This window comes from Emys orbicularis, chromosome 7 (assembly GCF_028017835.1).
Source record: "Emys orbicularis isolate rEmyOrb1 chromosome 7, rEmyOrb1.hap1, whole genome shotgun sequence".
Classification (NCBI taxonomy): Eukaryota; Metazoa; Chordata; order Testudines; family Emydidae; genus Emys; species Emys orbicularis.
In genome coordinates, this window is record NC_088689.1 from 87,547,825 (window position 1) to 87,570,530 (window position 22,706).

At 39.1% G+C, this 22,706-nt stretch overlaps 1 protein-coding gene across 1 annotated transcript in view; it reads right to left on the reverse strand.

The window, feature by feature from the left end:
- Positions 1-14,484: 14,484 nt before the first annotated feature.
- The window catches only part of STIMATE (STIM activating enhancer), a 102,068-nt gene continuing 93,846 nt past the window's right edge, over positions 14,485-22,706 (reverse strand). The window contains exons 6-8 of the mRNA XM_065407930.1: positions 21,325-21,402; positions 20,484-20,633; positions 14,485-15,818 (exon numbers count right to left, since the gene is read on the reverse strand). Of these exons, the coding sequence (XP_065264002.1) occupies positions 15,705-15,818; positions 20,484-20,633; positions 21,325-21,402 (342 nt within the window). The 3' untranslated portion in view covers positions 14,485-15,704. The remainder of the gene's footprint in view (positions 15,819-20,483; positions 20,634-21,324; positions 21,403-22,706) is intronic.

Sequence of the window (22,706 nt, forward strand, 5' to 3'; positions counted from 1 at the left end):
CAATTCCTGCCCTTCCTATCAGGTGATCCACACAACCAGGGCAAAATATATGAGCATTATCGCGCCTGCATTTCAGCAGAGGGTTCTGCCAGCTTTACATTTATGTGCCTTAATGCATATACTGTACTCCTTGGAGACATGAATAAGCTCCATTTATTATTAGAAAAATTTCTTTTTGCTGTACACAAATGGAGGTTGCCTGAATGAAACTAGTTTGGCTGTTCTTTAGAGAGCTTGCACTTCAGCTGGGATTATCAGTTAAATTCAAGTTTTACTTTGAAGATTGCTTTAGCATTTGTAGTACTGTAAACAGATAAGAGATTTACCACATTGCTTCATGACTTGGTAGGTTTTGGATTTAATTTGCTGGTTGGTGGAGAGCTTTCCTCTAGCCCCTTTGAGATCTTCCTCCTTCACTGGAGGACGCTTCTTTTTCACGGGGGCTGCCTAAAAATATTGACAGATGGGGAGATGTCAGTATTTCAAGTTACAGAACATATAGGAGACAAAGATGCAACATATAGAACTGTTATCTAACACGTACTCCATATTCCATCTATACCTACACTATATTGTACACACTAATGATCAGTGGCCTTGTACAGCACATACAGATAACAGTAGGCAGCTACATTGCCCACAGATGGCAAAGAAGAAAAAAATGTGCTACCAAAACATTCATCTTCCTGAACTAGATGTTGAAAACACTTGCCCTAGTAACCCGAGAACCATTGTTACATTATAATTATCTTGAGATGACGTAACTTTTGAAAGACGGAGTGGAAGTGGTTTATAATCATATATACCAAATTTTGCCTTGTGCCTAAAGACCAAACTGGTAGTTAAGGAACCTGAGTCTAGGTTTGGGAAGTAAAGAGGAGAAGAAATAGAGGAATCTAGATCTCGACTTACAAATATGAAGACATATCCATTAATCTATTATGCTGAGGGAAAGATGTCCAGGAGCGTCAGCATACCAACTGACAAAGTTGGAATGGTTCAAACCATTGTGGTAAAATCTGATGTAGGCATCAGACTTTTCACTGCAGAGTTAACTCAGGTGATCAGCACCTGGGTCTGAGCACCCAATTTAGTCTAGAGCTGGTGTGAGCAGCCATCCTGCAAACTGAGTTAGTGTCGTTACACTGATGCCGCACTTACCCAGGTGTGTTGCTAGGACTTCCAGGGTCATCTCACATGGTTCTTAGCACTGCAGTAAACTGAGCTGCTCTATGATTCTTTCCCAGTAAATTCTGGGAGAACTTTTCTGTCCTTTTGGGCACATGGGGGGAATTGTGGGAAGATATTGGAAGATTACCACGCACTCCAGTGATTTAGGCCTGGTCTACATGGGGGGAGGGAGGGGGAGAATCGATATAAGTTACACAACTTCAGCTACGTGAATAACGTAGCTGAAGTCAACGTACTTAGATCTACTTGCCGTGGTGTCTTCACTGTGGTAGGTCGACTGCTGATGCTCCCCCGTCGACTCCACCTGCACCTCTCACTCCGGTGGAGTACCGGAGTTGACGGGAGAGCGCTCAGCGGTCGATTTATCGCGTCTTCACTAGACGCGATAAATCGACCCCCGCTGGATCAATCGCTCCGGAGGTAAGTGTAGACATGCCCTTAGCCTGTGTCTTCACTGCAAAGTGGGTAGCTTATCAACCCAAGGCAAAGCCTCACTGGGGCTTTGGCCTGCAGCCCAAGATGGGGCACCTACTCTGGGTTGAAAGCACCACTAAAATGTGGGTCAGAGGTTTGTGTGTGTGTGGAGATTAGGGGCAGCACCAAAGTAAGAGTTTGGGATAACCCCGCAGTGAAGACATACCCTGAGTCTAAACTTTCTAAGTGTTCATTATTTATTTCTCTAGAATTTGTTTTATGCATCTTTCTACTGACTTGTGAATCAATAATATTTTGGAGAAAATTTCTGGTTGGACTTCATTGATCCAGATTAAATATTTGTCCATAAAATTATTAGTCTTTTGGTAACTAAAAGCTCTCTCTTTCCCATCCAATCTCTTCTTTTGCCTTACCAGAGAGTTTGTATAATTTAGTAGTGAAAACCAAGCAATCAGTGGTATTGGCTACAGGTTCTGAACATATTTACATGTCTTAATTCATAATCTGGAGTGAATAAATAAATGATGAATAAAATCTCAAGTCCTACAGCAGAAACAGTAGTAACTGAGGGTTGCCATTTACCATATTTTTGGAAGTGCTGTATGTTGTACAGATCTGATTTTTCTACCTACACATCTTCCAGCCAATGAGCATGGTAATAGCTGAATGCATCACCGTCAAAAGAGGAAGTTGTAGGAATGACACAACATTGGTCAGTGTCAGCCAGTCACACAAACCATTCCTGAAAGTCTTGCCTTCAGGGTGCTATTTCAAGGAATGACAAACATGATGCCACCACTCCCTTCTGGCATGGAGTGCACACTGATAACTAACATACAGGCATGCAATTCGATTAGTCCAACCCCATCCTCACAAGAGAAGCAATTGAAGAATTAAAAACAATAGCCAAAGTATTTAAGAGTAGTTGTGTATTATTTGAGCACCAAAAGCCTGACACACTGTAGCTAGATCCTCTTTCCTTATTTTAACTTTAGTTAGTCATTGCTGACTGACTACAGAGAACTTATCTTGGTGGAAGGGGGACAATGGATGAATTTCTAGAGATTGGGGACCAAAAAAAGAGACCATGTAATTCAGGGGAATGGATTCTCTTGATCCCAAGCATGAGAATGATTTCAATAGTCTGTTCCAAGCAGCATCCACGCTCATGACTTTTGGCAGTGGGAAAGTTGGTTGTACTGGAGACTCTTGCATGTTCTCTCTTGGCTACAAACACAGAAGAATGCCTCAGCATAGCTTGCGATCAATGTCACTGAAATTTACTGTGGGAACCAAAATGTCCTCAAGGCCTCTGGGGAAAGTGTTATATAGCCAGCCAAAGAAAGCAAAGGCATAAAACCTAAAAAAAAAAAAATCCTTTTAACAGAGTTTCTCAGCAAATGGTTAGTGCCATTTGTTAACTGATTATTCAAGAGATAGGCTAAGTAAAACCTATGCCTATAGTAGATATGTGCATGTCTGTATTGGTATTTGTCATGCAGTGTAAATTATTTATATACCTCACAGCCCCACAACTGGACAACGAAGAGAGTAATACACAGGCCTTTTAGTGTGGGTGCAGGTTCTAAACCAGAACAGGGGGAAACTGGTTTCATGAACAGAGTGAGCATGAAACCTGCGGAATCCCTTCTTAAATCTTAAATGCCAGGCACCAGGATTTCCTAATTTACCATGGCAGAAATCATTAACTCTAAGGCTTTGTCTTTACTGCCAAAAATGGTGTGTGTTGACAGCAGGGTAATGAATGTGCATTAGCTATCCCACTGTAAAACCCTAGTGTAGTAAGGCACCTGTAGTTTACCATGTGGTACGTTGGTAAAACCAACCCCCCCCCCCCCCACCTGTAGTTGATCTCATGGTAAAAGCTACCGTGCCTTGTCTCCAATAGGAATTTACAGCAGGCGAGCTAAAGAACATTTGTTATCCTGCAGTAAACACACCTTCTTTGGCAGTGAAGACAGCCTAAGAAAAGAAGCTTCAGACCTGCTGGCACTCCGGGTATTATTGTGACTGGCAGAGAGTAGAACTATTTTCAATTGCTTGCCAGTCACAAGTGACAGGATCTTAGCCAGAAACTATTCTTAGTAGGCACAACAATCCAGCCTTGGTTTATCTCCAATTGTCAATAGCACCAAGTGTTAGTTTACAAGATCTGCAACATTGCCTTCAAGTCTGTTTCACTTGGAATAAAGAGAATAAGCAGAACTGAATTCTTTCCTAATGCTTCTTAGGATTCTTTTCTCTAGCCTTGCAGTATTGCTCCTATAAAGCTTTCTTACCGTCTCAGCTCTGTCACAAAACACTGTCCATTAGGAAAACTGTATGCAAGTATACATTCTTTGGGTTCTTTATACATTCATAGCAATCTTGAAATTGAGCCACTCTTAGACATACTTTAAAATGCATAGGGGTGGGGAGTCGGAGAACGATTTTAACCTATTGGTTACATGGTACATTTGAAGTTAAGTGAGTACTTTGGGTCTTAAACATCTATTTTATCTTTATGTTTAGAATTTTTAGTCCCTCATACTCATTGCTTTTCTGTATTTTGTTAAAATGAAGCCTCATTTTACATAGGGAACAGTACACTTCAAGGAAGTCTCTTCCTCAAGGAGATAGAGCAAGAAACAAAAAGTTAAACCTATAAACTAAAACCCCACATTTACACATTCCATAGCCTTTGGGATTAGCCTAAAAGCAAAACAGGAATCACATTTACATTTAAATCTATCACCATATCTGCACAATCTAGAGAAAAAAATCTTTCCTTTTCAACAAATGTGGTTAAAGCTAAAAAGTATAGTTTACATTGTTATGTTAATTTGCAGTCGTTCCAGTATAGGAGAAGTTGCTTTTTGGTCACTAGCAAAGTCAATGATTTGAGAAAATTTTCAGTAACACAAGGTTTAACAAAGCATAAACTGTCAAACTACTTAACCAGAAGAATCATTAAATAGTGCAATATTTGTCAGATGTGGCGCAACACACCAGCCAACTTAATATCGTTCCATACCTGCGACATAGCTGGGGTGCTCACTCAATATTAGTCCTCTCGGAGGCAGTTTTTCCCTTGGATCAGCTCTGAGTGCACTCTGCAGAAGCCTGGTTTTCCCTCGACTTATATAGACCATTAACATGAAGTCATTAGCTGGGTCATTTTCCCAAACCAGATCCCAGAATGATTCAGGTTGACACAGGCTGCTGTTTTGAAAGGTTTATTCTTAGAGATGACTGGGGTTTGTAGAATTTACTGACCTGCCTGGCTGGAGCTGGATGAAGCTCAGAACTGACAAGAGGAGACAGCTGCAGTAGTGAAACTGAGTGGATGGAAGTTCAGTCCACTCTACTATAACAAATAGTTCTTCCAGGGGAACCTGCTGGGGCTCTATTTATAACTTTAAAAGGCAATGCTTTGTTAGGGACTCTTTTCTGACTCTGTGAATGCGTCTGATGGGAAGGCTGACAAACAAATTTGGAGGGGGTTTGGTTTTTTACTCTCCCAGTGTTACCATAACATGTGTTATAAAACCTACAATTAGGAGTATGACAACATCCGATGCCAAATAACCTTACTTTTCTGCTTAGGTCTCAGCCCTAATATTTTCTCTTTGTTATTGTTGCATTTCAAATACTTGATATTATTTGATCATTAGAATTCTTCCAATGTCAAAACTTGATTTCCTTGATGTTCCTTTGCTCTTAAGACTGCTAGTATTTTCTCTTTAGAAGGAATTTAAAAAAATTAGAATCCTCACAAGTGAAGAGAATGGGAAGTTAAGTGTTAAGTAAGAATGATAAATAACAAAGCAGGGTAGGTAACTATTTTTGTACTTTGTCAGCAATCACAAACCCCTTCTTTTAAAAAGATGTCCCTAATTTCTCAGTGAAGAATTTTTATTTATAGGTTATAGCAAAAATCATTTCAAATTGTGTTCTAATTCTGGTTAGTAGAATTGTATTGTACTGTATTTATACTAAAGTTAAATTATATTCAGGATGGGAAAAAAAGTATTTAACCTCTGTGTTTGGATCAGCTGCAGGTAAGAAACACCCAAAGTATAAAATCTACAACTGGCAATTTTAAAATGGAAAGTTCAAATCTGCGATGCTACAAAAACATGCTTTTGCTATAAAATAGATATTTACTGGAATACTACTAATAGCTTTAGTTGAGGACAATTTCATTTTGTCTTTTCTCAAGCTTTGTTCATATGTTGTTTAGTAAACAACAACAAGCACAGGCAGTAAAACTAATTATAAAAACATTATAACAACAACATACTATAATCATCAAGATGTGGCAAATCACCACTTTACCTGCCATTTGTATTCCTTTCCCATATCCTTTGGCTGGATTTTAGATTTAAAACTCTTCATGTGAGAGAATGAGACTTTTATGTTAATTTTTTGCCTGGAAATAATGAATTACTAATAGCATCATAAACACTCAATTATCTATTTCCTTTTTTATATATTTTAAAAAAAATCAGTGGCTTAGTATAATAAAGACTTGCATCATTGTTAAAATCAAGTAATTCCACATTGGAAAATAAAACTGGTATCAATCCACTCCAGTTTTACCATATTAAAAGATTTGAAAACTAAATCAGGATTTTTCTTTTAATCAACTGAATGCATGACCTTACTGATGTAATTTATCCAAAGCAGATTTTGAGATCACATTAAAAATGGTGATATAATTTTAATAATTGAAAGCAGTAACTGATCTAGTTAAGAATTCAAAACCTGCACTATGAAAGAAATTGTTTCGTTTCTGAATTTGATAAACACCTTATTTAATCTCATTAGGAATTACACCACTCAGCCCCAAACAGGAAAATCTGTGCTTACCTGATAGTTTCCTTTTCTCAACTATTAAGATCCACAGACAAGTTACAATGGGTACTTCAAAAACAACAAGGAGTCTGGTGGCACCTTAAAGACTAACATTTATTTGGGCATAAGCTTTCGTGGGTAAAAACCTCACTTCTTCAGATGCATAGAGTGAAAGTTACAGATGCAGGCATTATATACTGACTGACACATGGAGAGAAGGGAGTTACTTCGCAAGTGGAGAACCAGTGTTGACAGGGCCAATTCAATCAGGGTGGCTGTAGTCCACTCCCAATAATAGATGAGGAGGTGACACTGTGACACCTCCTCATCTATTATTGGGAGTGGACTACATCCACCCTGACTGAATAGGTGTCACCTCCTCATCTATTATTGGGAGTGGACTACATCCACCCTGATTGAATTGGCCCTGTCAACACTGGTTCTCCACTTGCGAAGTAACTCCCTTCTCTCCATGTGTCAGTCAGTATATAATGCCTGCATCTGTAACTTTCACTCTATGCATCTGAAGAAGTGAGGTTTTTACCCACGAAAGCTTATGCCCAAATAAATCTGTTAGTCTTTAAGGTGCCACCAGACTCCTTGTTGTTTTTGTAGATACAGACTAACATGACTACCCCCTGATACTTGACACCATGCAATGGGTACTTCAGGCTTCTTGTAGCTTGAGGGAAGAACCAGTTTTGCCAGTCCCTGCCAAGAGAGGAATGCCCAGCCCCCTGAAGCTCCCTTCAGATGAGACCGATTCCTCAGCCAGGATAATTCAATTCTACTTCCTAAATTACAGGTTGCATTAAGAAGAAAAAGCACAACAATTTATCTTACTTCTGAGTATTGAGATAAGTTTCCTTAACAAAATAAACGTGAATCTTTGGATGGCAATTTTCATCTCTATTCTCAGTGATCTGCTTGTGTGTAGGGTGGCCAGATCTGTGGATCTTCTTATTGGAAGAAAGAAAATGTTCAGATAAACAAATTTTCCTGTTCATGCTAAGGTCCAGAGTTGGAAGCAGGATCATCTTTTAAATATGGACATTCTAAATAAGATGAATTTTATATATATATATATATATATTATATATATAATTAATATCCATCTTTTGCTGGTCAGTGAGGTATTCAGAACACTTCTGCTGAAAAATGGCATTGGCTAAGCATTGGATGACCAACATGTCTCATGTCAACTCTGGTTCACTGATGCAGGTCTGTGCAGGAGTTCATTCAGCATTCCCAACAGGCTGCACTAAGTAGTCAGTTTGTTTCTGAGCAACCTCGTTTTCCTTTATGTCCGTCTTCATCTTCTGTCGACATTCTTCTGAGATGACACCTTATACCTAATAGGATTCATCCTTAGCGCAGCCTATGATTGAGGTGCCTGGCACCATATATCTGTGTTTGTCATGAATCCAAGATACTCCAATCATGTCATTCTGTGTTTGATCAGGGGAATTTTCCAGACAGAGGGATGGAAATGAGTTTCCCTCTTCCTTAAAGCTAGTATTAATATCAGCACTATCGTGGAAGAGGCCCTGGGAGCACTTGTCAGATCAAATAATAATGTTGGAGTTTGGAAAAAAAACTACCATCCAGATGTAGGTGCACAATATGCCTGTAGAATGGTAAAAATGGGAAAGTGAAGATAAGCCTTCTTTAGGGACTTGTTCAGATGTTTCACATGGCACCCTGCTCTGTTACCAGTTCTGAGATTAGAAATAGGATGGGGAATGAGAAGTATTATTTTGATGAAGCAGACGGGTTGTTTCATTCATGGCCTGACATTACCATGGGTTGCTTGATATTGGGAATGGGACAAAACTAGCTGTGATTCATCTGGAGCTCCACAGAGTACCCCCTCTGGGTAATGCCCAATGACATCACTGTGACCAAAATTGAAAAAGATTTACCCCTTCCTCTACCCTGCCACCCCAATTAGTGCTAGGCTAACTCCAGATAGGGCTGGCTGGGAGTCATACAGATAGGTGAAGTCAGTAGTTGCCCTCAGTTGGCTTAGTGCTAACACCCTGGATGTGTTCCAGCTACCACTTGTAAAATGGTATTCCCTCTTGTACTTTGTGGACTGTTTCATATTTCCACATGACCTATAATTCTTTCCTACAGAATCTGGCAAGAATCAGGATTATCAATTTACTTTTCCAGCAGCTCTGAGCCTTAGCTTCCCATAAAATTTCCCACGAGCTGGTAACTGATTAGCCTGAGGTTCTTATCTCAGGCCTGGTCTACACTACCCGCCTGAATCGGCGGGTAGAAATCGACCTCTCGGGGATCGATCCCCGAATCGACGCTCTTACTCCACCAGCGAAGGTGGGAGTAAGAGCCGTCGACGGGAAGCCGCGGAGGTCGATTTTGCCGCCGTCCTCACAGCGGGGTAAGTCGGCTGCGATACGTCGAATTCAGCTACGCTATTCGCGTAGCTGAATTTGCGTATCTTAAATCGACCCCCCCCTGTAGTGTAGATGTAGCCTCAGTGATAAAAAGCCCCATCTTATCTGCATGAAAGATGTGTCCCCACTCTCTTTTTCAGGGAGAAGCCCTTAGGCAGTGAGAGGGCCCATACTTCCAATACCAGCTGCCCATGTCACCACTACCTGTGAAAGCTAGTAGAGCGTGCTAAATGCACTTTATAATTTATTTTGTTGTTGTTGCTGGGCTGATGCTGCCAGCGAGTTCTCATTCCCAGAGGAAGGGCGGAGGCGACACCTGCCCAGACACGGCTGTCTGCCGAGGGCTTTATAGCAAAGTGGCCACTGTTTCAGGTAAAAATCTCCTAGTTAGAAATGGTGAATGCCTGACCACCAGGAAAGGGCCATGTTCACATTCAGTAGTGACACAAGGTTGAATTTGGACTGGTGCACACCTAGAACGCTTTTAGCCTTATAAAATCGATGTTGAGGAGGTAGATAAGTAGACTAAGAGGTCCCTTACTGCCTACTTGTTCTTCCACACCTGGGCTGCTGTCCCTCTTGTTATGGACCCCTGGGCTGAGAGGAAGTGGAGGTCATGGCAACGCATGCCAACCTGCAGCACCAGCTGGGAAAAACAGCCTGGATGTGAAGGTGTGGTACCCCAGAATGGCAGGTGGGGCCAAAGTCCGACGCTTTCCTAGTCTTGTGTGTGACAGGAAATCCCCCATTCCTTTAATGCAGTGGTTCTCAACCAGGGGTTTGGGGCCCCCTGGGGGGCTGTGAGCAGGTTTCAGGGGGTCCATCAAACAGGGCCAGCATCAGACTCATTGGGGCCCATGGCAGAAAGCCGAAGCCTGAGAGCCTGAGCCCCACCACCTGGGGCTGAAGCCAAAGCCGCTTAGCTTCGTGGGGGGCTCCCTGTGGCATGGGGCCCCAAGCAATTGCCATTTTCTACCCCCTAATGCAGACCCTGGCTTTTATATGCAGAAAATCAGTTGTTGTGGCACAGGTGGGCCATGGAGGTATTATAGCATGCTGGGCGGGGGGCCTCAGAAAGAAAAAGGTTGAGAACCCCTGCTCCAATGCAGCATCTTGGCTATAACTTGTGTATGGCAGCTACAGCCCTCTAAAGCAGTTCAACAATACTCCAAGGACTCTGCCTGAAAGTGTCTATCTTCTGGTTAGATTTTTTTTTTTTTTTAAACTATTTGTTATTTGAATCTCTAACTGCGATTCAGACTGCTGGCCTTCCTTCTCTACAGAGGAAGGATTTCTTCCCCCCACCCTCCACCTTTTTGTGTTTGTGCATGTTCAGAGGAATCAGCATAGATCTATGGCTTAGTTTCTGCTGCATTGATATGCCCTGAGGCACCCCATTAAGTTGAGCAGGGAACCAAACTAATTTTGTTTGTCCCCATAATCCTGCTTCATATGGGGGAGTGAAATTGGGCCCTGGGATCACTCCAAAAATATTTCCAAGGGGTTAGTGATCTTGCCCTGAAAGAGGCTGGGGTTGTCATCTTGTCTTTCCAACAGAGGTCCCTTCTGGATCTCTCAAAGAAAGTACTGGGGTTCAAGAATGGAATCCCCAGGAGCCTCTACCACTGGCAGGGATCCCACATGGACCAGTATTTTCCCTGTAGGCTACAGCCTGAGCTATCAGTAATCAATCCCTAGGAGGGATGTTAGAGAGGTGGCAGCAGAGATCAGAAGCATGATTGCTGGTACAGCTCTAGGGACTTAGGTATGATCTTCCATCTAGTGGCTGACCTTGTGGTTTCACTCCCTTCATGGAGATGAGGCAGGGGATCTGCTTACCTCTGGCTACTTGATTCCTGCTTGGCTCTTCGCTGGTCATTGGAAGAGGGCCACGGTGACCCTGCTTGCAGCATGCTATGAGGGGGAATTGCACTCAGCCTGGCAAGCTCCTCAACCGGACACACAAAGGTGTGAAGCAAGAGAGAGCTCTTTCCTTTTTATCTTTTGGCATTCTTTGCTGAGTTTGCTTCCTGAAGCCTGCAGGAGCATCAGCCACAGCAGGAGCATCAACCTCCGAAGTGGAGCCAAGGGGACAGATAGACAAATTGAGCCAAATTAATCAGAAATTTTCAATAAGAGATTGAAATTTGCCTCCGGAAAGCTCTGGCTGAACCACTGGTCACTGTGGAAGCAAATAAAACATGATTGAAGTTCAAGAGGTGGGGCATTCCCCTGATACCAGTGACTGATTTCTGTCTAAAGTCCACAGGTCTGTTACAATAGATACTTTAGCTGCTGGCAGCTTGGGGGCAGAACCAGACGCAAGTCTTCACAGAGAGTATACCTAAAAATTCATTTTGATTATTTCATGACATAGATGTGTTATGTGTGTGTGTACACTCAAGGCAAAATCTGTGTAGCACAACCACCTTTGCATCTTGTAAGTGCAACTTTTTGAGAGAAATTTTAAATATGTATGACATTTGCAAATATAAATAAAATTTGAAATCTAACATCTCTTGTCTCTCCTTGGAAAATGGATCTTGAGATGTGTCAACATACTGAAACTAATCCCAATGCAGAAGCAAAAACTAATACCAGCAGATCTGAAGTTCAATGCTTAAACTCTAAATAACAAAATGCGTACCAGAACAGAAGGTAATCAACATAAAGGCACACTGAATACAGCTAATAAGCACATCCATTTTAACATAATAAGGGAGCACAGAACACATGTAAAAATCTGTAATAAGTCAAACTTTATTGTAAAGCATTATACAATGTAAGTACCCTTACATCATATACCCTTAAACTTTAATGTAACACCACTGATTAAACAATATGGTTCAAACAGAGGGCAGCAGATTTGTCATTGTTTGCTGACATAAGCTCTACTCCCAATTTACTTATGAACAAATAAAACCAAAGTTCACTTTGAGACATACCCAGGCAAGACAAAAACCCAATTACAAAAAAGAGTCCCTTTTTTAAAGATGGTGTAGTTTTACTTTGTAAAACTGTAGTAGTCATTTTCAGTCATTGAAATGGAGACTAAATATTGTCTAAAAAAAGGTTACACAGCTGTGCTGTAGATCTACTTTGACCTGATGTGGCTGGATTTGTTCACTTTCACTACTGTTTGCTGCTGCAAAAAGCACAGCACGTTGCAGACTTGGGGTTAGTCAAGCAATGGCAGAAATTCCTTAAGATACTCAACCCTTCGCTGCTAAGGCTGAACATTCCTTTCCCCATCAGGCACAGCTGGAAACGGTGCATACACTTGTTAGAAGACCTCTGGAACACTTTGCATTGTTTTAGTTAAGTTCACAACTCAAAAAGTATGAATTTTCCCTGAAGAAAAGCTATAGCACAGTTTAGTCAGCAACATTAATATACAGCATTTTACTACATAAAGAAAGACAAGGGGACCTGAATGCATTAAAGCCAGAACTTTAAGACCACATATTAGATGACAACATGTCACAGCGCAGATATAACCGATTCATGTGTTGTAAGGTTGACAAGTTGTGGTGAATCTTGACCTCCAATATTTCTAATTTCTGCTCAACTATACATTTAAAGTTAGAATCCCTGTCTTATTTATTTATACACAAGCTTATTTTAATTAAACAAATTATGGAATGATGACTACCTTTTATAAGTACAGTCTGAATTAAACCTATTGTGAATTGTCTAAAGGATGGATTTGCCACAGCAGACTAACATTTGGAGGAGAATCACATATATGCTGCCAGGTCTTCAAATTATCATCATATGAACTCATTAGGGAATAGTTTCTCTTAAACTGTACTGCCAAAATACTCTAACAGCAAAACACAGTGAAGCCTAGATGTTACATGTCTGGGCTTCAAAGAAAAAGGTATAAACTTGTAACTACTGCATGAATTCATTTTTTTCATTTAAGACTTTTGCAAACAGGGAAATAATTTAATATTTTCCTTTTCTTTTTTGAAAGGGTAATCAAAACTAATGAGCAAAAATGTAACTTCTTGCTGTCACTTGGGGGAACTTTAAGAGTCGAGTATTAAAAAGAGGGGACTATATCAAACAATGCTCAAACAACCTTTTTAATAAAAGGTATTCATTTTCCATGTTATGATTGTGGGAATGTGAAATGCTCAAGAGTCTTTGGCGAATAGAATTTCACTATGTCACAAGTCCTGTTACAATACCTATAAACCTCGACCCAGAGGTACTGAAGCACTTAAGGGAAAAAAAGAAAAAAAAGCATTTTTACCCTTAAAACAATCTGAAGAAAACGGTTCTATGGTGCTTTATGCCATCTTTAGTTGGACAGTAAATATGAGGTCTGTACAAAAGAAGCTTATTTTACATGATTAAGGCCATTTGATGGTTCACAGACTAAACTTGACACTAGAAATGAAGCTCATTTTGATATTCTGCATAATTTGAACACAAGAAGGAAAAAAATAAAGCTCATGATTTGTGCGCTGTTCAAATGATCCCTAATGACTAAAGTGGATAGGTAAGTATAATATGGTGGAATAAAGAATGCATCAGCTGTTTTATTTCATTACCTCAAATAGAACAAGGCCTAGGCAAATCCCCTCAAACTCCTGACTAAAAATACTGAAGTTTGTGAACAGAGGAGATTAGTTCTTAATTCCTATGGGGGTGGCAAAGTTGTACTAGATATACTGTGCATTGAAGTAAATTTCTTAAATTACTGTACTGGAGAGGTTGAACCTGCCTGATTGTACAATACTCAAGACAAGGTGTAAATCAAATAAGCTGAAACATTTACTGAAAATGTAAGCTAATAAATTGATTAGACACACTTCCTTACTTCATACTTCAGAGAAACTCAAATTAGGCAAGTATCTGTTTTCCTTAGTTTTTAGATTTACTGTAAGAAAACCATTAACATTTAACTTACTGCAAATATTACGTTTTAGCACACAGTAACAGTGATCAGGGGCTCTAGCTAGCTCAAATGTCAGGTTTGGTAAAATGTCCCTTTTAGTCAGCTGGACAGATTGAGGTGTACGGAGGAAGTCCCAGGACATTTTGTTTACCTCAATAGCGAAGCAGTAAACAAATATCTGAATAGTGAAAGTAAGCAAAGGAGCACACAGTATTTCCGAAGGCCTACCGACCCCACTTCAGCAGTATTGATAACGTACCCCATTAAGACCTACTAAATATATACAAAATTTTTAAAAATCTTTAAAAAGTTCTGAGCTGTCTTCCAGTGAATTTGTTTGGTTTTTTTAAGGCTTGGAACACATCTGATGTCCAGATTTGCAACTTATTTCTGATCTTTGCCATCTTTTTGACACATCACCTCATCCTACACAAGGCTTAACTGAATCAAAGAAAGCTGTCCGAACAGTTACTACCATTTGGGAAATACACAAAGGAATAGGAGGTCACTGAAAACATGTCTACAAGGGTTCAACACCAGCAGATATATTTTCATTAACCACGGAAAGCCACAGACATCTTAGATGTAGTAACAGGTGCACTGTACCTCTCAGTTTTATTCCAAATAGAGAAAGGGAGAAACAAATAGGCTTTTTTTTTTTTTTTTTAAAGGAATTAAGGAATGTGTGCACTGGGGAAGTATGTTTTAAAGCCTTCAAATGAAGTATTGTTATTAAAGGTCAGCATTACACATTTATATTTTAATGGAAAAAATCTTAAGTAAAAACGCAACCCAGAGGAAGAATTATATGTATTAAGGTAGTGCTAAGAGCTCTAATCAGATCAGTGTCTCGTATGCTAGATCCCATATAAGGAATGTAAAGAGAGAATGTTCTGCCTCCTTTGGAATAGTTGAGAGGTACGGTCAGAGACTTGCAAGTTCTTAAGAGACAAATATTAATGAAGTCATCATTAGAAGTTCATTTCACAGATAAGGAAACTATCATAAAAATTTGTTTTCTTTATCTGCTAAAGTGCATATCGCCAAATATGCAGAGAACATCTCCATTTTACAAAATACTATTGTTAAACGACGTTGCCAAAACCACACTTGGGGCTACATTTCTAGTTGACATTTGGTGGTTTCAACAGTGAAAGAAAGCTTTTCCCTTTGTGAAAACATCATTTGCCTTATCTTAATCAAGTGACGAGGATGAATGAGAACTTCACTGCAAATCTTTTGATCTTTTTCCACACAAAAAAGGGAATAGTGTCCTTCTCTCTGACAAAGAGAATCCTTAAATATAACAGTATGAAAATATAACTTAAATATAAAATAGTCAAATAGGTTAGAGGAGACTTGAAAAAAATCTTTGTTCTGCCTATTAGTTCCATAGGTACCTTGTAGGAAGTAAACATGTACTTAAAAAAATAACATTAAGTTACAGCTTGTAACAATAAAACTATTCTGCTCTAGGAATTAATATGTTGCAATTGCCAGTTTTAGTAATGAAACACACTGGTTCCACTTAGTCAATGCCGATGCCTTTTTCCAGAATGTCTTGCATTGAATCACCACAGGAACCATAAGTGAGTCAACACTGAGTAATCGTTTTTCTGTGGTCTTCTCTGAAGTGTCCGATACAAACCAGAATTTTAGCGTCTGGTCCCTCACAATGCTGTGTTTCCATAAATGATGAAAAGACGCTCTTGCATATTGGGTCAGTGTTTCTGTAGTGCAACTGAACTGGAATGCTTCAAACTACCTGCATCCTAATCACAGACCTGTTGCTGAGTAACTGTTAGTAGGAAAAAAGGGATGCTGTTGCAAAGTGAAAATCTACTGACCAAGAAGCTTATGCCACGAAACCTGCAAATACACAGGTCAGGAATGCATCATACAGGCAACCCAAATCGATGCTTCTTCTTAACAGGCTTTAAGTTAGTCAGTCTCCGTAGGTCCTCTTCAACTTCTGACTCCTCCATTTCATCATCTGCTGAAATAAGGATCTAAAAACAGAAATATAAATAGCATGTTTCAAATGAGAAAAAATAGAGATTGAATCTTTTCTTTGAATCTATTTTAAATAATTGATTCCAGTAAAATGCCCAATTATTCAGTGTTTAAGAAAAGAGGCTTTATTAAAACAGGAGAATTTTGGATTTGTTAGTAATGCCAGGCAGTGACATGAAACCTATCGGACACTTCAAATATTACATTAGAAATAGAACTGTCGATTAATCGCAGTTAACTCACGCAATTAACTCAAAAAAATTAATCTCGATTAATCGCACTATTAATCACACTGTTAAACAATAGAATACCTATTTAAATTTATACATTTTTTTGGATGTTTTTCTATATTTTTAAATCTATTGATTTCTATTTGCAGTGTTCACTTTATATTTTTTATTACAAATATTTGCACTGTAAAAATAATATAATTTTTCAATTCACCTCATACAAGTACTGAAGTGCAATCTCTTTATCATGAAAGTGCAACTTACAAATGTAGATTTTTTGTGTTACATAACTGCACTCAAAAAACAAAACAATGTAAAACTTTAGAGCCTACAAGTCCACTCAGTCCTACTTCTTGTTCAGTCAATCGCTAAGAGAAAAAAGTTTGTTTACATTTACGGGACATAATGCTGCCTGCTTCTTATTTACAATGTCACCTGAAAGTGAGAACAGGCATTTGCATGGCACCTTTGTAGCCGGCCGTTGCAAGATATTTACGTGCCAGATATGCTAAACATTCATATGCCCCTTCATGTCCCTTTCTTTGACAGGGTAACAAGTCTTGTAGATAGGGGAGGAAGTGGTAGATGTGGTATATCTTGACTTTAGTAAGGCTTTTGATACGGTCTTGCATGACCTTCTCATAAACAAAATAGGGAAATACAACCTAGAAGGAGCTACTATAAAGGTGGGTGAATGACTGGTTGGAAAATTGTTCCCAGAGAGTAATTATCAGTGATTCATGGTCATGCTGGAAGGGCATAACAAGTGGGGTCCCGCAGGGATCGGTTCTGAGTCTGGTTCTGTTCAATATCTTCATCAATGATTTAGATAATGGCACAGAGTACAGTTATAAAGTTTGCGGACGATACCAAGCTGGGAGGGGTTGCAAGTGCTTTGGAGGATAGGATTAAAATTCAAAATGATCTGGACAAACTGGAGAAATGGTCTGAAGTAAACAGGATGAAATTCAATGAGGACAAATGCAAAGTACTCCACTTAGGAAGGAACAATCAGTTGCACACATACAAAATGGGAAATGACTGCCTAGGAAGGAGTACTGCGGAAAGGAATCTAGGGGTCATAGTGGATCACAAGCTAAATATGAGTCAACGGTGTAACGCTGTTGCAAAAAAACAAAAAACAAACAAACAAAAAAGCAAACATCATTCTGGGATGTATTAGCAGGAGTATTGTAAGAAAGACACGAGAAGTAATTCTTCCGCTCTACTCCATGCTGATTAGACCTCAATTCATAGAATATCAGGGTTGGAAGAGACCTCAGGAGGTCATCTAGTCCAAATCCCCTGCTCAAAGCAGGACCAATCCCCAACTAAATAAACTGGAATATTGTGTCCAGTTCTGGGCGCCACATTTCAGGAAAGATGTGGACAAATTGGAGAAGAGCAACCAAAATGATTAAAGGTCTAGAAAACATGACCTATGAGGGAAGATTGAAAAAATTGGGTTTGTTTAGTCTGGAGAAGAGAAGACTGAGAGGGGACATGATAACAGTTTTCAAGTACATAAATCAGAGGGGTAGCTGTGTTAGTCTGGATCTGTAAAAGCAGCAAAGAGTCCTGTGGCACCTTATAGACTAACAGACGTATTGGAGCAGACGTATTGGAGTATTCACCCACGAAAGCTCATGCTCCAATACGTCTGTTAGTCTATAAGGTGCCACAGGACTCTTTGCTGCTTTTACAAGTACATAAAAGGTTCTTATACGGAGAAGGGAGAAAAATTGTTGTTCTTAACATCTGAGGATAGGACAAGAAGCAATGGGCTTAAATTGCAGCAACGGCAGTTTAGGATGGACATCAGAAAAACTTCTTAACTGTCAGAGTGGTTAAGCACTGGAATAAATTGCCTAGGGAAGTTGTGGAATCTCCATCATTGGAGATTTTAAAGAGCAAGATGTACAAAAACCTGTGAGGGATGGTCTAGATAATACTTAGTCCTGCCTTGAGTGCAAGGGACTGGACTAGATGACCTCTTGAGGTCCCTTCCAGTTCTATGATTCTATGCTTTGGCCACCATTCCAGAGGACATGCTTCCATGCTGATGACACTCGTTAAAAAAAATACGTTAATTAAATTTGTAACTGAACTCCTTGGGGGAGAACTGTATGTCTCCTGCTCTGTTTGTTTTACCCACATTCTGCCATATATTTCATGTTATAGCAATCTCGGATGATGACCCAGCACATGTTGTTCATTTTAAGAACATTTTCACTGCAGATCTGACAAAACGCAAAGAAGGTACCAATATGAGATTTCTAAAGATAGCTACAGCACTCAATTCCAGGTTTGAGAATCTAAAGTGCCTTCCAAAATCTGAGAGGGATGAGGTGTGGAGCATATTTTCAGAAGTCTTAAAAGAGCAACACTCTGATATAGAAACTACAGAACTGAACCACCAAAAAAGAAAATCTATCTTCTACTGGTGGTATCTGACTCAGATGATGAAAATGAATATGCGTTGGTCCGCACTGCTTTGGATCATTATCAAGCAGATCCCGTCATCGGCACGGATGCATGTCCTCTGGAATGGTGGCTGAAGCATGAAGGGATATATGAATCTTTAGTGCATCTGGCACGTAAAGATCTTGCGACACCAGCTACAACAGTGTCATGCAAACACCTGTTGTCATCTGAAAGTGACATTGTAAACAAGAAATGGGCAGCATTATCTCCTGCAAATGTAAACAAACTTGTTTGTCTGAGTGATTGGCTGAACAAGAAGTAGGATTGAGTGGACTTGTAGGCTCTGAAGTTTTACATTGTTTTATTTTTGAATGCAGTTTTTTTTTGTACATAATTCTATATTTGCAAGTTCAACTTTTATGATAGAGATTGTACTAAAGTATTTGTATTAGGTGAATTGAAATACTATTTTGTTTTTTACTGTGCAAATATTTGTAATAAAAATAATAAAGTGAGCACTGTACACTGTATTCTGTGTGATAATTGAAATCAATATATTTGAAAATGTAGAAAACATTTAAAAATATTTAAATAAATGGTGTTCTATTATTTTTTAATCACGCAATTAATTTTTTAATCGCTTAATGGCCCTAATTAAAAAGTAATTTTCAAACATCAAAATGCTTTTTCATACTTCACCTTCTATGCAAGAAATAAATCAGGGTGCCCAAAATGTGTTTCTAACCAAGAGCAGTTTAAGCAACTTGCCATGAACACATTTGCAGAAATTGAAGACTGCAGCCATCTTCATCTCTAATAGAGATATGGGCCCATAAAGTCTACAGGTATCATCTGATCTTAAAGAAAGGTCTTTTGACTCAAGAAAGCACTGCATAATGGGACCCCACAAATGTTCCAGTTGTGGGCAGACAGGTTCTCTGACCATCTTTCAGTGGCAGTTTTATTTACTAAACAAAAGAATTGTTACTACTGATAATGTAGAAAACGGATATTAAACAATAGTGACAGAAGTGCTCATATACTCAAGGAAGCTTCTTGTCCTTATGCAAAATGAAAGGTGCTTAACAGAATTTTAAATAAGATTATCTTTAAATCAAGAAAGTTAAAAAATTGACTTTTTGGCCCCTTTACTTTCAGCGTAATTACTGAAAGTACCATATTCCCCAGAAAAATGGAACTAGAGAGCAGTACCTGATATAACCATGACTCTTACACAGCTGTATGCTTCAGCTGAATAGTCTTTCATAATGGTTAAGTTCTTTTAGTGGGTAGCAATCAAAAGGAACATTTCTGATCCACCTTAATTAAGCTCCTCCGTTAAGGAGAGACTGAGAATAGAACTGAGAGAATGATGTTCTCATCCTATCACAGTTGTTTAAAGTCAAATGCAAGGTTATTTGCAATGTTGAATGGGGAAGCTGCCATGGCACTTATTTGTAGTGTATAATCCTGTACACTAATGACTAGGTATAGTTTTAAAACTGCTGTAGACTCTTTAACCTCACCAACCCTCAAAAAAAACTAAAAAACTAAAAAGATAAAAAAAATAAAAAACCCACCCACCACCACCTGACATTGATCTTATGTTCAAATGTGTAAGATTTTTATCATAACAGATGAAATGTCTGTTTTAACAAATCTGAAGTCACCATTTTTAGATATACAATATCCTTATAAGATAGCCACATTAAAGCTGTAGTTCACTGTTAACTGAATTAACTGTCACCACAGGATCTAAAAAACAATCCTTTTGAAAATTAGCAGTAGCCTTTTGAGGGATCTCAAACCCCAGGAAAAACATCAGCAGCTTTGTAAAGGGTCAATAAGAGAAGTGAATTAGCAGTCACCGATTTATTCAATGGGGTCTTACGAACAAGGGCTCTAGGCAAATTTAGTACAAAACTAATCAAGCCTAAGATAGTGTTGTAAGTCAAAGTCAAGAGGAAGGGAGTTGACTCAGGTACAGCAAGTGGTGCATCTACATACTTCTGACTCTGACTCTTCATGTGATGCTGCTCTCCTGTATCGGACTTTACTTCCATTCCTTGAATCTTGCCCCACTTCCTTTTCTTCAAGTTTAGCTTTTGTCTTCCCTTTCTTCATAAGAAAGTTATCCACTACCCAGAACATTAATGCCTGTTAACGGGAAAATTCACAGTTCAGTTTTTCTTTAGGTCAGCATATGTGTTAGTCATTCAGACCTTGGAATGGATTAGGGAATAGTTGTACTAAGTGGGATTTGGCCAAATGCTGCAAAATCCTGTAAAGATTCAGTCACATGACCTAACATATACCCTACATCTCCTGAAACATAGCTGCCCTATTTCCTGCTCTTGCAGCAATAAGAAAAAAGCTGCTGCTTAGTGGGCATTTTTTATTGGCTCTTAATCTTGACATATGGATAGTCTTGCTCGGTCCAGGGCATTTCAATGGGATGATATTTTTTGGCACTCCAAACAAATTAATGCTTTCCTAAATAAACCTAATTTATCAGGAATTTTCTAACTGGTACAATCATATCTGTATAGTACATTCAACAATGGGCATTCTGTGCACCATTTCTGTGCCCAATGGCATTGTTGATTATAGATTTTATAGATACATAAGTACATAATCACATTTTTTTATATATACACACACTCTCTCTCTCTCTATACACACACACACACACACACACACACACACACACGTGTTGAAGACTTGTAACACTAAGACATCACCAAGGCACACTGTGCGGTACGGATTAATTTTAACAGATGGAGAAGGGGATTGGTGGGGGAGAGAAACACAAGTCAACCATCTCTGAAAAGCGTACAGTTGTACTAACATTAACAAAGAAGGGAACTATCAGCATGACGATAGCCAGCTCCAACTGGGGGTTCTCTATAGGATTCAATAAAGCTACCTGTGAAAAGAAAAAGATCAAATTCAGACCACAACAGTATGTGTATGCAGTTGGGTTGGAAAGTGTTATAGAAAGTATTAGGCTGGTAGCCAGATGAATTAGAAAGGACAGTTTCATAGGAAAGGAATATAATTTTGTTACGGAAGGTTTATAAATTGCATTTAGTAAACAAGTGGGGTTGACTGAAAGCAATCTGCCATCCCACTAATTTGTGATTACAGAAGGAATGTGATGACTTGTGAGTAGGTGAAGCAACCAGATACTACTTGATGAATTAATCACCTTATATTCCTAAAAAAAATGTCTGACACTGCATCACTTGGAGATTTAAATAAACTGGTCAGAATACTGTAAAATATAGTGTAAAAAAAATCCTGTTTTATTCTACAGGGATGGTCTAGAACAGTGGTTCTCAAACTTTTGTACTGGTGACCCCATTCACACAGCAAGCCTCTGAGAATGACCCCCCTTATAAATTAAAAACACTTTTTTTTTATATTTAACACTATTATAAATGCTGGAGGTGAAGTGGGATTTGAGGTGGAGGCTGACAGCTTGCGACCCCCCACGTAATAACCTCGCAACCCCCTGAGGGGTCCCGATTCCCAGTTTGAGAACCCTTAGTCTAGAACACCTAACAGCAGTTATTCAGCTCTAACTGCTGTGAGTAATCATCTTGAATGTTAAATTGTGTATACTGTACTAAACCGGACAATCCACCTAGTACCTACATGGCATTTTATTTCACAGTTGAGTTATATAAAATGCTTTATCAATTATAGACAAAATTATAAATTATCCCTTTAAAAGTGTGTGGACTTGTGGTTCCCACTTGATTCTACATTGAGATGAAAGATTCTATTAGCGACATGTCCAAGATGATGTATGTGCTTCCTGCAGTTGAACTAACCATGGCCATAAAAGAGGTTTGACCAAGAAAAACAAAGCATAGGCTATATTCAAATATCCACTCAACCCTTTTTCCAGAAAGCTTTGACTGGAAGAACCAATATCTCGGAAATCGCTTACAAACATATGCTGCAGTTTTAAAGTTAAATATCTGGACATGGGATGCAGAAGTTCAAATATTTTATAAAACAAAGACACTATAAAGGTGAATTACAATACATTATGGTGACTTCTGCTGCTCCAGGTAAGTGTTGTCATGTTTAGATTATAAATCAGGTCACTTACAATGTTATGATCTTTCATACAGATCTCAGCCTGGGAGTCATTCCTCATTACTGCAACTTCATTATGCTTACTGAATATACTACCATACACTTATTAGTGTAACTAATAGT